The sequence below is a fragment of the Thermobia domestica genome, chromosome 5 (genome assembly GCF_964235325.1).
Source record: "Thermobia domestica chromosome 5, izTheDome1.hap1.1, whole genome shotgun sequence".
Taxonomy (NCBI): domain Eukaryota; kingdom Metazoa; phylum Arthropoda; class Insecta; order Zygentoma; family Lepismatidae; genus Thermobia; species Thermobia domestica.
Window position 1 is genome coordinate 241,123,921 of NC_137458.1, and position 16,374 is coordinate 241,140,294.

Below are 16,374 nucleotides of genomic sequence, written 5' to 3' on the forward strand. Positions count from 1 at the left end.
TAGGATAATATTGTTAATGCCAAAGTAAAATACTCAATGATACAGGTGTAGTACGGTATACACAATTTTAGTATACAGTATGAAAATAGTCACATTGTGGAGATGATACGCAAAAATTCGCAGCATAGTTACAATATTACTTTGGTTTTTGTTTTGATGTTTTGTTTTTGTCTACTTTTGTGTATTACTTGCTCTTTTTGTTCTAGTACTAGAGTTTCATACGCAACAAACATTTATCCATGCAAATATGTATATACCAGTATTTTCATGTACAAACTTCTTACCCTGTGTATGATTAAGTCATTAGACCTCAATTTTACATTTCGCAAAATATCTTTTAAAGTAAAAGAAAATATTAAAATTAAACATGAGAACAGCCTAAATATACCTTGAAACAGAGTAGGAAAAATCAAGATTTATTTTTACTTGAGAAATATCTGTACAAAAAGGGCGTTATGGCATCATGTGGTATCATGTCGTAATTCCAAGCTGATAATAGCGTGTGTGAATTTGTTTCTACTTTATTTAGTATGTATATTCTAGATCGATGTATTTTCCAAATTGTGGATATTGCCTTTTGATTTACAAAAATTTTGCAAAATATAGAGGGTCGTTACGCCACCGACGTGCGATTCGCTTAGTCTTTGACACCATACAAATTTATCCTTCGACAATACTCCATAATGACACAAATATGCACTCTTTTAGAATCGTATTCGATTACGAACGAGAAAATTAATAATATCCCAAGGTTCTTTGTACTTCATTTTGAAATTCTGTTTGCGTTGGTTTGTGTGTTGATGCTCCTTGACATCTACCAAGCTCTACGGATTCTACTGTTTAAAGTGTGATACAATAAGTACAGTTCTACATGTATTTAGAAATGAGGCTCCATTGTCATTTCTCATCTCCTGAGAACGGAACTTTTGGCACTCCAACTGATTTTTTTTTTTTCAGTTGATAAATTCTTTTATTCGTCACTGCCGTGTTTTGGCACGAATCACACACATTTTTAATCTATGGACACTTTGCCACCGGGAGTTCTGTCACCAAAGTCCAGTAGTTATGCTCTGCAGACTAAAAGAGGCGGGTGATTAATGAATGTGAATGATTGTGATAGAATTAGTGGAATGAGAATAAAGAATATTCCAGTAAGAATAGTGGCCTGGAATCAAATCAAGGATGTTTTCCCGCCTAACACTTAATCAACTGACATCATCCATAAGTATAAATCAGATCCGCCACTTGAGGCGAAATATGTGAATCCACATTTGGCCTAATCCTCATTGAGCCTAACGATCTTATCAAGGAGGAAATACTCCCTATACAGAAAATCTGACAATGTTTCAAATCACAGTTCAGAAATACGTCATGGTAACTTTAAGATGTCATAATAATATGGTGATGACACTTCTCAGCTGAAAGCAATATGACCAAAGTTCCTACCACTCTTTATTTCATAGTAGGGGAGAGAGGGGGGACATTAGTACACGGGGCACATAGGTACGAGTGATATTTTTCCAATGTGATGTGGTAAATGGACAACAGTTTGGTGTTGGCAACATTGGCGACAAACGAACATCGTGAGGTACAGTTGATAGATGGACGCAGCGTTCTTTTCTTTGTGCAGACAAAAAAACTTTATTTCTTAGAGCAAAAGTAAGTTTTCACTTATGTCTTTGTAAGCTTATATTTGTAATAAGCACTGGATTTTTGAAAACTTATGTATGTTGCATGAAAGTGTAATTCTTTACAAATAATTTCATTTATGTTCAATTGCCCTGCGTGGAGTAATTTTTCAGTTATAGGAATTAATGATCCTGAAGTTCGGTTGGGGCACATTAGTACACATGCATGTGGGGTGGATTGGTACGGACCAATGTACCCCCACTGCTCTGTACCAATCTGCCCCTTCCATTTGTAATTATAAGGGTAGACTACTCTTTGTGCATTTCCCATGTATCACAGTTTTCGTTGTGATTATCATCAAGTAGAAAAAGTTACTAATGATATAGGCTATCGCATGTGTGATCGCTTGATTTCCATAATCAAAGCATAAAAATAAATTAATCAAAATAATATGGAGAACTTTCCTTTTATTATATTTCCGACTTTCTGGAACTATAGGTATAGTCGATAGGTACACAAACTTTCGAATGGAAAAGTGTTTAACCATTTAGGAGCTTTGATAGCAAAAATGTGAAGATTCTTTCCCCAAGGTCATAACATGCGAGTGATTTTAATAGGCACATGTCTAACAAAATAAACCTCAAATATATATTTGTACATGGACACTAAAAGCCAGCGTGTAGTAACCGTCATGTTTATTCTAAATTCAGTAACCTATTTGAAAGTTATTCAGCGAAGTTCTTGAAACTTTAATATTACAAAGGTGACCAAGAAAGTTCTGTCGCTTTTTGTAGAGGTATGTGTTCAATTAGCTCTCACACCGTGAGTTGAATGCGAATGGAGATAACGCGAAGGAGTTGTTGTTGTGGATATACCCAATATACTACCTGATTGTGGCAGTTCAGTTACACAGTGAACTTGCGTAAGGACAGAGTAAACATCGGACCTCCTCAGAGAGCCCTAACGGCGAGTATGGTATACGAGTTCAAACTGGGGTCAAACGCCGCTGCAGCGGGGCGGAAGATTGCTAGGTCTTTGGTAAAGGTGTCGTGGCTACATGGACAGTGCAACGACGGTTTAACAAGTTTAAAAACGGTGACGAAACACTCGAAGACGCACCACGTGCCAGAACACCAACATATGTACAAAATGAAGATCATTAGGAAGCAATTAATGCAAACAGTCGCCAGACATGTGAAGAACTGAGACTAAAATTCAGTGTGCGTGAAGAAACCGTTCGGCAGCACCTCCATCAACTTGGGAAGCACTACAAGTTGGGTCGATGGGTTCCACATGATTGGATCTGAGCCAGGATGCAACGAAAGCAGAAACCTGTGTTTCTTTGCTGTCTTGTCTGAGGAAGGAAAACTTTCTGGAAGGGTATTGCCATATGATGAGAAGTGGGTCCTGTACGAAGCTCCACAGCGCCGTCATCATTGGTTAGCATCCCATGAACCGGTTAAAAAACAGCCAAAACCAGCACTTCACCAAGACAAGGTCCTCCTGTGTGTTTGGTGGAATGCTCGTGGCATCGTGCATCGGGAACTGCTACCAGTTTGTCAGAGCATCAATGCAACTGTGTACTGTGAGCAGTTGGTTTGTAATCAAGAACAACTCAAAACTCTAGAGCCAACACATCTGAATCGCAAAGGGGTCCTCCTGTTACAGGACAACGCTAAGCCCCACGTGGCTAGGATGACCCGGAACACCATTCTATGCCTTTTATAGGAAACACTACTGGATCCGCCATACTTCCCGGACATTGTGCCATCCGATTACCACCTGTTCTACCGCAATGAAATCCGTGGCCTTCCAGAGCGTTGGCAGAAGGTCGACGATGCTGATGGGACTATTTTTGATCTTGCAGCTACGCCTTAGGTCATATCGATGTTCGAAGGTTGTGGGTGAAAAAGCGACAGAACTTTCTTGGTTACCCTTACAATAACAAAGCTCCGCCTCCTTTGAAGACAAGGGGACGCTCGAACCAAAATTAAAACATCTTTTCCAGTTAGTAGTTGAGGTATGAAATATTTCAAAATTTTGTAAACTGTAGGTAGTCCTTGGATTATTTACTTCTATTTTTCCTTATAGAGACAGAACCTTATTTATATTACGTTTTTATCTTTGTAAATAGCTTGCGGAACTTTGAAATTTTGATGATAACACAAGCAAGCATTGGACTTTTAATTTTATTATTTTTATTTTCATGTAACAGGTTGAACTAGATCTATTGAATTACTAAAGATTCTGACAAATCTTCACATTCTTTTTATGAAACATGTTTTTATTTTGCAGTTTTGCTTCTGTAGGTTCTTAAATCTATTGTTAAAATACTTGAGTTTGTGGAAGTTTAATAGAATATTATATTTCAAAATATTTCATGGAAAAATGAAACAAAAAAGTCACGTTATTTCTATTATCAAAAAGTCTGTGTGATATTTCACTTTGCTCGTACCAATTTGCCCCAAGTCAGTACCAATCTGCCCCCATATGGGGAAGATTGGTACAGATTGAAGACCTTTCGTAAAATGTAATTTACTCCAGGTAGGACATTAGTAGAAACAATATTGTATATTGTAAATGTAGCTAAAGAATCACAGTATAAGTACGAAAAAAATCATGTTTCTCAAGCTGACGATATGTTCTAAAATCTCGGGTAAGTAAAAATCGTACCAATGTCCCCCCTTTCTCCCTTACTTTTTGTATTCTATGATACTATTCTCCAAAATTCTTATGTTATATTTTGTGTTGCATTTATTTACAATCACTGGGAAATTACGGTTTTCTAAACTTGTGGCAGATTTGGTTATACATCGAAAACCTAAGTTTCAAGGATCATGAAACTTATGTCTCCAATTTTATCCCTTTCACCATTATAGGATTTCATTCACATCTACAATTGTGGAACCACGATGGCTAAGTGGTAGAGCAATTACTTTTGGTGCGTGGGGTCCCTGGTTCGATCCCCATCCAAGCAAGTTTATGGTGGACAACATTATGTTCGTTAGTTTTCTCGGGTTACTCCCGTTTCCTCCCATATTCTCATTTCACTAATTCTTCCATCATCATTCACTTGCTTTAATTATCGTCTCCTTTAGCCTAAAGGGCATAATCGCGGGACGTTAAATTCAAAGATTTCTTTTCATTTTTTAATATTTACAACTGTTAACAGTTTATGTTATTAATATGGACAAGCACATTAAATGCTAAGATGAACACTTTAATGATTCTCCAAATTAGTATCATCTGCCTGCTTGTGATATAGCAGGCATTTTGCCATATATTTTCCTCTATTCTAAACCAACTGGATTATCTGCTTGGCTTGCTGACGATCTCAAAGATTGAAGTTGAGACCAGTGCAAAAACAGTAAAAAAGAAATTGAATGAAGAAGTAATAGATATAAGTGAAATATATATTTTGTGTATAAGTGTATAACTTTGCTGAATTGAAATCTATATTGTATTATGTTCACATGTCTACGTCAGACGTATTTAGTGCGCAGAAGTAAATGTATTATAAAGGTTTAAAAGAAACATTAGAAACAAGTTTCTTTCTTCTTTTTTCAGTTTAACGTCCCACGATTATGAAACCGAGATTAAAGGAGACGGTGAAGATAAGATGAGTGATAATGGAGGAATGAAGGAAGTAAGAGATCCTCGAAAAAAAAAAAACACGCACACGACTTTTGTCCACAAGACTCACTTGGCGTGGGTGCGGAACGAACCACAGACCTTACGAACCAGAAGTGAACGCTCTATCACTTGGGCACTGCAGCCCCCTTTCTTCTCTCATTAATTTGTAATGTTGCAATGTATTCATAATAAACTCTAACTACAGCTATGTTTGCTGTTGAAGGGCTCTATGTATATTACGGATATTGATATTGCTAACTTACAGGCTTACACAATTAGTTGTTCGTTCTGGAGAGTAATTAATGTGTTTATAGTTTTTTTCTTTAATATGCATGATTTCTTGTGTTTCAAATCATTTGTTATAGCTTTTTGAAATGAACGTACATGTCCTATATATGAAATACTTAATTGTTGAAATTCGTATTTTATTTTTCTTGTATAAGTCTGTAAGTTTGTATAAATAAATAACTGTCAGGTAGCGGAATATTCTCCTTGATAAGATCGTTAGGTGGAATAAAAATTAGGCCAAATGCGAATTCACATTTCACCTGAAGTGCTGGATGTAATTTTTATCTGCGATTGACAGCTAATAAAGTGTAAGGCGAAATAAAAATCAGAAATGAAAATATACCACAACGATAAGAATCTGGAAATAAAAGACACAGAAAACACGCAAGATATCTAATAAAGCAAATTTTGCGAATGCACTTGCGACTTTGTGTATCATCTGCTACGTCTACAGAGCAAAATTATGGTATGTCAGAAACATCATTTTATCTTGAGAGAACGAAAGATGCTCCACATTCTTTTCAAATCAACCAATACTCATCTCAATGCTGCCGTGTTGTTTGTAACGAAAATTACAATTCAACATTTCGTAACCGTTACCTCATTGATTTACGTCTGTAAGTGCGTAAATGTTTCATGTCTGGACTTTATGTTCAAAACACAGCTACAATCTACTGTTCTACTTTAGAAATTCGTAATATCAGTTGTAAAATGGCATTCGAAAGCACGAAGTAATATTGATCCGCAAAACAAAATTCATTGTTAACTAGTAATTGACCTTATACTCTTCAATCTTTCTAATTGGAGGTGCCCTTGTTTCTCTTAAAAAGAATGCAAGATGGGATGTAGGAAACAAAGAATGTATGTTCAGACTTCTTTACAAAAACACAGTCATTAATCAGACAATAAATCTTAATGACTACTCTATTGAAAAATAATTTTCAACTGCTCGTGCTCCGGTGTGCAATATTATTCCGTTGTTGTGGCTTGAGAAGAAAAAAACAAAAAGGTCCAAATGAGATAGCCTAGGAATGATAAAGAACGTTTTCTTGTTAAGTAACGGTAACTACTTGTGTTTGTTAAATACACCAGCGTTCCGCAAAGTAGTGGACAATGACGTCCCTTCATCATCTACTGTTTATTCTTCATTATCTTCAAATATTAAACATTTAGAAATAACGTTTGTTCAAATATATATAACGTTTGTGGCGGAGATTCAATTGAGGACCATCATAACAATTCTTTTTAGGGTCTCTGCCATAATCCTTCTCAGACTTCATACTGAGAGATAATATGCTCTTTTGGGCTGTAGTGAATACAAGGAAGTAGACCATGAATAGAGATCTATGCGAATATAAAGATATGCTACACTGATTAGAAGGAAGTAGATTATAAATAGAAATTTGCGCGAATATAAAAAATATGCTACACTGAATAGAAGTAAATCATGAATAGAGATCTAAGTGAATATATAACATATGCTACACTGATTAGAAGAAAGTAAACTATAAATAGAGATCTACGTGAATATAGTGCTTCCCAAGTTGATGGAGATTCTGCCGAATGGTTTCTTCACTCACACTGAATTGTAGTTCCAGTTCCTCACATGTTTGTCCACTGTTCGCCTCAATTGCTGCCTGAAGATCTTCATTTTGTACATGTGTTGGTCTTCCGGCACGTGGTGCGTCTTCGAGTGTTTCGTCACCGTCCTTCTTTAAACTTGTTAAACTACCAATGAACTGTCCATGTAGTCACGACACTCTCACCAAAGACCAAGCAAACCTTCCGCCCCACTGCAGCGGCGTTTGACCCCTGTTTGAACTCGTACAGGATACACACCATTATGATGCTCTGTGGAGGTTTGATGTTCACTGTGTCCTTACACAAGTTCACGGTGTAACTGAACTGCCAAAACCAGGTAGTATGTTAGATAAACGCACATCAACGACCTTCGCCTTACCTCTATTTGCATTCAACTCATGGTGTGAGGGCCAATTGAACACAGACTCCACAAAAAGCGACAGAACTTTCTTGGTTACCTTTATATTTGGGTGAGGTAATTCTCTTTTATGGTACATAAGAATACATTGCATGTACGCATGCTTTCTGTGCACTTGGTTCCATGTTTGATTCCCTCCCTGTTGGGGCACAAGTGATTTAAACTTCACTTTAAGCTGTGCGATCTGTTTAAGAAGCATTTGATTAGGATTAGGGTTAGGAATTAGATTTCTGGTCTTTCGGCATCTATGGTCATGTTAGCCCGTCACGTATGAGGGATGACGTCCCTTGGCGATCATTGTACCCGAGAAATTGGAAAGAAGAAAAGGAACAGAGAACGAAGGAACCGGCCTGTGACCATTACGTATGTTAGGTATCATCCCGGTATTTGCCTTGTATGAATGAGGAAAATGCAATTAAACTATTACTCAGGATGACTGGCTTAAAAAAGTTATTACTTTTCTTGGGCTGAGTGCACCCGCCGGAATCGATCCAGGGACCGCTCGTAAAGGCGAAAGCGTTAGCGACTACTTATGCAGTGCCACAGAAGCATTCGACTTCAATAACAAACTAAGCGTAAGAGAACATTCTTAGGTGAGTATGAAAAATATTCACTGCACTCAACATAAAAGTGGTATTATTAAGATATTATATAAAACGAGTAGTATGATATTTAATATTTCTTTATAACAGAGATCCCAACGTTTAAGTTTCAGATGGGAACCCAAGATCTGTGTCTTAATGCCAGAAGACCCACGAGTGGTTCCACAAACATGGGAAAATTAAATGAGGTTCTTAATTTGGACTGACGTATAATAGGCAGCCAATGTATGGGACATAGTGTTCCCACCTATATAGACATCCGTGTGTTGTTGAAGTTTAGCATCCTTTTGCAGCACCGAGGCTATATGTGAGATGTGGACCTCTGTTAAGGTGAACCGCTCTATGCTGTCCTACTAGACTAGTGAAAGGACAGTGGACATCCCTAAGCAAATATAACATTTAATATACTGGAATGTAATACTAGTAATTGAGTTTATTAGTGATTAAACATAATTGATGTTATTTTCTTACTTCCAAAAAGACAGAAATACATAATATTTTTGTTAGACTAACGAAGTTTTAATTGCTACTTGAATTTGAAACTTAGAATTATCTCCATAAGGTATGAAGTATTTCGGCTGTTAGTGTTACTTACGCTGGATATGGTGCATTATTTGGCCCTACACAGTCCGCTGAGTCTGTAAGTGCATCTCCCCACATGTATTTAAGATTATGACCTGTGCCTTGACACGATCTCTTCTGTTGTGTAGTGGCTCCATACGAAACTGCAGCAAAACATAATACTGGAAGAAGCAGAGACATCTGGCACGCCTGCAACAAACAGAAAGAAAAAGTAAGTTTTTATTTCTTATCATTTAAATCAAGGTGATAAGCAAATCAAGGTTTTGTTGCTTGCTTAGTATTGAAAATTCCCCGGTGACCTATTAGCTCCCCCCTCCCCATGGAAGTAAAATTGATCGGAATTGGGTCAGATCGTTTGATAGGTGTTTCAGCGCGTTTGGTCGCTAAGTATAGTAACATAATACTCATAATTTTATGAGGGGCTAACAGGTTAACCTGTAAGTCCCCCTTGGAAGCAAAATTGATGGAAATTAGGCCAGATCGTTTGATCGTCGCTTGATATTGGTTGATCGCCAACAACCATCCTTTGATCATCATGCGTAGTGACGTCATATGCATATTTTGTAAGGAAAGTTAATAAGTTTTCCTGTCTACCCCATGAAAACAAAATTGATCGGAATCGAGCCAGATTGCTTGATTATCGCTTGGTTGCGTTTGATCGCCAACAACCAGCATTTGATCGCTATGTATACTGACGTAATGTTTATAATTTTTGAAAGTTAACAAGTTAACCTATTATCTCTCCACGTAAGCGTAATTGATTGAAAGTGAACCAGATTATTTAATTGTGGTTTGCAAGGATTCATCGTTTGATCACCACTCATAGTGAAGTACTAAGTATAAATTTTTAGGAGGGTTAACAAAATAATCTGTAAACCCAAATGGAATCAAAATTGGTCAACCGGAATTAGGCAAGATCGCTTAATTGTCGTTTGATAGTCAGCAATCATTGTTTGATCACCACACATAATGACGTAATAAGTAGAGAGTTAACAGGTTAACCAGTTCGGTTTCATGAAAAAAAAAAAATGATTGAAATTGGGAACGATCGTTGGTCGTTGCTTGATCGTGAGTGATCGCCAACAACCATCGTTTGATCACCACGCGTAGTAACGTAATATACATATTTTGTAGGAGGAGTTAACAAGTTAACCGTTGGCCTCTATGGAAGCAAAGTTGATCGGAACTGAGCGAGATCGTTTGATCGTAGTTTGATCACGTTTGACGACAACAATCAGGGTTGAATCGCCACGCGTGGTGACGCAATACGGTACTAATAATTTGTAGAGAGTTAACGAGTTAATCTATTAGAACTCAATACAAGAGTAATTGACTGGAATATAGCCAGATTTTGTGATCATAGTTAGATCGCGTTCAATCGCCGAGAATCATAGTTTGATTAACACACATAGTGAGGTAATAAGCAAAAGTTTGAAGGTTAACCTTTAAAGCTCCATAGAAGCAAAATTGATTGGAATTGACCCAAATCATTTTATCATCTTTCGGTCGCGATCGACCGCCAACATTCAGCGTTTGATCGCCACGTGTAGTCATGTAATACGCGTAATTTGTAGAAAGGCAACAAATTAAACTTGTTTGGTTCCGTGTAAGTAAATTTGATTGAAATCGGGCCAGATCGTTTGATCATTATTAATCACTACGACCATCTTCTGATCAATACTAGTAGTGAATGACGTAATATAATATTTTGTAGGGGAAATTAACAAGTTAACCTGCTCACCCCATCAAAGAAAATTGATAAGAACGAGCCAGATGGTTTGATGGGATTTGATCACCAACAATTAGCGTTTGATCGCCACGAGTATTGACGTAATACGCATAATTTTTGAAGGTTAATAGTTAACCTATTAGCCCTCCATGTAAGCATAATTCATTAAAATTGAGTCAGACTGTTTTAATCATTAGATCACTTTCGATCGCCATCTACCATCGTTTGACCACCACGCTTAATGAAGTAATAAGCATAAATTTGTAGGGGAATTAACGAGATAATCTGTAAGCCCCCATGAACTCAAAATTAATTAGGAATTGATAGGAATGGACCAGATCGTTCGATCGCGTTTGATCGTCAACAACTATTGTTTGATCGTCATGCGTAGGGACATAATACGCATATTCTTAAGGAAAGTTAACAAGTAAAACTGTTAGTTCCCCATGGAAGTAAAATTGATCGACATTAGGCCAGATTGTTTGATCGCGCTTGTTAGCTAATAATCAGTGTTTGATTGCCACGCGTATGGACGTAATACGCATAATTTGTAGAAAGTTAATAAGTTAACCTGGTCAGCCCCATTGAAGCAAAATTGACTGAAATTGGGCCAGATCATTTGACTGTCATTTGATCGCCATTGATCGACAACAATCATCGTTTGATCATCACGCTACGCCTCTTAACTTAATACCATATTTTGTAAGGCTATTTTACAAGTTAATCTGTTCACCCAATGTAAACGAAATTAATCGGAACTGGACCAAATCGTTAGACTGCCATTTTACCACGTTTCATCAACAAGAATTAGAATTGAGCCACCACGTGTGTGACTTAATGCGCATAATTTGTAGAGAGTTACAAATTAACCTATTAGCCCTTCATGTAAGCGTAATTGATGGGAATTGAACCTGAGTGTTTGATCGTCGTTTGGTCAGGTACAGTCTCCAACAATCATTTAATCACCGCTTATTTTGGAGGTTTAACAAGTTAACTTGTAAGCCTTCATGCAATCAATTTATACACTGCATGCAAATTTAACGCTTCCACATGTGTCATATACAATATTTACTTTTTCGTGTGAGCAATAATAGAATATGTAGAACCTTCTCTGTGATACGTCATGAAATGAATATCTAACTGTACAGACTAAGATATGAACTTTCACCACTATCTTGCACCATCTACATCTATATGAAGGAAGTAATGAAAGAATTCTTTGTCAATAATAATAATAATAATAATAATAATAATAATAATAATAATAATAATAATAATAATAATAATAATAATAATAAACAATCAAGATAAATGAGAAGTTGTTACAGATAACGTTCTATTCATTACAGAAAAGCAAGATGACTTGCAAGAGGCACTAGCAAATCTTGAAGTGTGCGAACAAGAAATAAGAGGAAGAGAAAATTTTTCTTGGCTGTAAGATAATAAAAAAATCGAAAATATGTAAATATTTTGAAATTATGTAAAAAGACATTCAAAGCAGAATGATGCAAATAAAGTACAAGTAACATTCTACTGAAAGAAAGCACTAACATCGAAGAACTATCAATATCACTAACGAAAAAATTTAGGATTTAGATTTCTGGACTTTCGGCATCTAAGGCCATATAGCCCGTCACGTTTGAGGGATGACGTCCCTCGGCGAGCACACTATCCGGAGAAAGTGAAGGAAGAAAGGAAGCGGCCTGGGACCTATAAGTTAGGTACCACCCCGGCATTTGCCTGATGTGAATGACGAAAACCCAGAAAAACCTTATTCAGGGTGGCTGGCCTGAAAAAGCGTTTCCTTAACACTTTTTCGACTGAGTGCCCCCATCGGGAATCGAACTCGGGACCGCTCGCGGGCCACACGAAAAAAAAATATTTAGAGGATTGTATGCAGTGGAGTTCTATGTGGGCCAAAAACATTTACACTTCAAAAACAGCTTTAAGTATTTGTTATTGACTTGAAAAAAAAATAGTTTTTGCTAGGATCACTTATACCTTTGTTCGAATGTTTTGCACAAAAACAACTGTTAACGATTTTGTTCACATTTCACAAATCTATAGGCCTATGTCTATTAATAACACAACTAGACGGTCGCAGAAAATTAAAAGAAGGTAGTGTTCTGATAGGATGAATTTCCTTAGTGTGATTTACTGGAAAACCTGTCTGATAATGTTACTTATATTTCGTATATCAATGTATCATTAATAACCCGACACGACGACATACCTCTGTTTGAACAATTTTCTCGATAATCGCTCTCACAATGTCGTTCATACAGCAACTCATAAGAACACAATGTGATCTGGTCTATTTGATTTGTTTGGACAATTTTCTCTATAATTGCTAGAATTTTGTTCATATGTATTTTGTAAATTAGTACTTACTGATGAACACCCATTCTCATGTGGATGAGACATGTCACTATTAATTTATCTCGGAAATTCATGACTGGATAGTTTACTCAGAGAATTGGTTCATTTTGCATGACACTGAGTGGAAAAGTTAGTGCAATGCACTCGTACCGTTTATTTTTCATCGTCTGGCTAATATTTTCTCTGAAATTATTTGTCCAAAGCCTAGAAATACACAACTACATGACATAGTTCGGTTAACAAGGTAACCCTTCATCTACCTACAATGTATACAAGAAAGAAATGTTACAACTTCACAGACATGACATTTTTCTACGATTTTCCAGATATAATATTGAAAGAAGTCAAATTACTATAATAGATGATACCTACAATTTATACAGCTGGCCGCATTCATGTAAATATTTCAATGATCCACCCAACGTAGTGTCCTACTTGTGTATTTCCCTATCTAGACAAAAATAATCATAAAGGAACCACGAACGAACGGTATTTGAATGGCTGAGAAGGTGGAAGGAGGACATGCTAATGTGGAACACCGCCTATTAAGCATCCATCTGTGTGATCTATCTTCCTGTTCAGGTGTCATTCGCCTTCCGATCCGATGGGACGACGTGCGATGATTTGAGTGCACGCGGAGCGCCTAGGCTGGACGTGAGCAAGCAACAGAGTCGTAAAGAATCTCGTGATTAAACTCAAGCATAAACAGTGTTGCTAACTAACTAACACGTAATACTAGATTGTACGGAAATAATTGATCGTTTTCATATCATCATACTACTGAGTTTTATAATAGAGATAACATCCCTGCTTCACTCAAAATAGTTTCCGCCTGTAGCAACACATTTCTGAAAACGATTTACAAAACTCTTAGCCCTATTTGGGGAGAAATGCGGCTTCCATGAAGTGATGAAGACCCGGAAGGCACTTTTGGCAATATCCTTGTTCTTGAATACTGCACCTTTTAGAAACTTATTTGTATGTATGTAGATGCGGTCCTTACTGAGAGAAATGGCATTCTAGAACCCATAAATCATTCCGGCTCAATATATTGCACAGAACACTGTTGACAGCTGTAGCTATTTCTGGAATAAAGACTGCCCATAATTCGTATTTATACTTACGGGACAATTCTATTCTATGCTTCGTGAATGTTATTCTATGCTTTAAAAATTATGAATTATTGTTCGTTTATAAGAAAGGTTAATTGAAAATTTTCATTTTGCAATAGTAAAAGTTGTTTTAAGATTTATACTTATAATATTTTGTGAACTTGTAACACACTTTCAAATCATTTTAAAATATGTTAATATATATAATAGTAGTTAAGTTAGCAATAATAATCCTAGAGAATGATATTTTAAACTATTTAAAATATTGATGGTTAACGTACTCAGACCAATCAGAATTTCCTTTAACTTTGAAGACTGATTAGTCCTGTGATTGTTTTGTATGCATGACTGAGTACTGTTCGATGGCAAACGATTCTTTAAAAGGATGCCAACCTTCCAACAGATTGTTTGTGCTTCTTACCAATATAAATTTTTTTATTGAGTAATATTTTGGAAATACTCTTTCCCGCTTGTTCTATTTTGAGAAGCTTTTAAAAAAAAATATTTACGAATATTTCTCACACTGTGCTTATATACAAATGGTTACCAAAATAACAGAAACTCCTTACTTCGCAATGTATAATATAAATTATGTGAAATGATAACACTGTGAATGCGAGTGCAGCGAGTGATCATTGTTAATTGTGTGTTTAGTAGTTGGCTGTAGTACATCAGGCAGAGTAGAATAGATTAGTGTTATGATGTGTCCAGATAATAGGGATGGAAAATGTGAGACACCTCTGAGTTTCAAATTGGTCTAATTGTGGTTGTGCGTTTTTTTTTTTTGGCGCGATTGTATCTAAAATGGTCAATGTGCCGCGAGGATCAATGTACAAAACAGCAAAACAACATCGGTGAAAAGTAACTATTACGTCAGCGAATGCGCCAAAAATGCCTGCAGGACCCAATCCGCATTTTTTGTTATTTTGACATTATGTTTGAACGATGTGCCCTCCATCCACAAGAGTGACATATAGTCACAATTAAACTTAGCTCTGGAAAGCTGTTGTCTAAGTCAGAAGTGTTAAAGCTCTACGAAAGTATGCCTGGAAGAAATACTATGACTAGTGTTGCACACGGAACGAGAAATTTCTCGTCCCGATTCGAAAACAAGACGAGGAGTACTTCTTTAAATTTGAGACTAGATACATGACTTCAGACGTGATTCGAAACATGATAATTCTCGTTACGTTTTTGAGACGTCACGACTCTCATAGTTTCACCTTAATCTTAAGTCGCAAACATTGTTTTAGTGTTATACGATTCATGGTATAAAAATTATAAATTGATAAAGTGATTGCACGAACACAATGAAGCCCATTTACCAATGTTTAAATATATGCAAATAATTACATTACATATACTCCAGTAATATATACGGTTTAAACAGTGGTGTTATTCTAATTCTTTAACAACTGGTTCTGAAAATGAAATGAAATCTGAGTTTTACGTCCCCACGATTATGCCGGTTAGGAGATGGTGATGATGAGAAATGAATGAAATGGTGGAATGAAGAAAGTGGGAGAACCCCGAGAAAACCCACGAGCACGGTGTTTGTCCACCACAAAGTCCACACGGCGTGAGCTGGGATCGAACTAGGGACCTCAAGCACCCGAGGCGAACGCTCTACCACTGAGCCAACACACCCCTCAACAACCGGTTCTGTGCATACATATTATATATATATATATATATACAATGGACTCTTTTTAATTCGAAGTCCAAGGGGACACGGAAAAACTTCGAATTATCCAACAACATTCATTTTCACATATATAACAACAAACAAACTAAAGTACTGTGCATCAAAAACATATTGATATGATGTAGACTTTACCTTTAAAGCAGCTTATTATTTGCGTGATCGAATACCGCAAACTAACAAACGGCATTGACACCACATAATTCAAACCACGTGCACAATGGAAAGTATATTTACGTACAATACTAGAACATACATTGAATAGCCCAAACAATTAAACACCAGTCACAATTTGAACATTCTGTTCTCACTTTTAAGAAGTCGTAAACCTCATTTGCTTAAATTTGATTGTTTTTGTACGGTCAATAAATATTGAATTTCATGTATTGCGTGGAATACGATATTAATATCATTTGGTTGACTTTGTCAATAATTCATCTTACATTTTCAACCAATTCTGAAACAAGATGAGATTGGCACACGTTCTCTATCTTTACTTCTTCCCCAACTCACCTTCATGTTTATCATTACATAGATTTTCTATTTATCTTTTGTATTACTCTTCCCCATGGCTGCATCTGGATAACTGAAAACACATTAAAACTGTATATTTCTGTTTGCATCTGTCCAACATTAAAAAATTTCATCTGTATTTACTTCGAATTATCCAAAATATAGGCTCAAAATTTCGATTTATCCACGATTTTTTACTATTGTTT

General features: G+C 36.4%; 1 protein-coding gene across 2 annotated transcripts in view; it reads right to left on the reverse strand.

Annotated features, from left to right (window-relative positions):
* The window catches only part of LOC145686493 (uncharacterized), a 166,547-nt gene that overhangs the window by 52,681 nt on the left and 97,492 nt on the right, over positions 1–16,374 (reverse strand). For both annotated transcript variants that reach the window (XM_081759866.1, XM_081759865.1), the window contains exon 2: positions 8,747–8,922. In XM_081759866.1, the coding sequence (XP_081615992.1) occupies positions 8,747–8,913 (167 nt within the window). In that variant the 5' untranslated portion in view covers positions 8,914–8,922. The remainder of the gene's footprint in view (positions 1–8,746; positions 8,923–16,374) is intronic.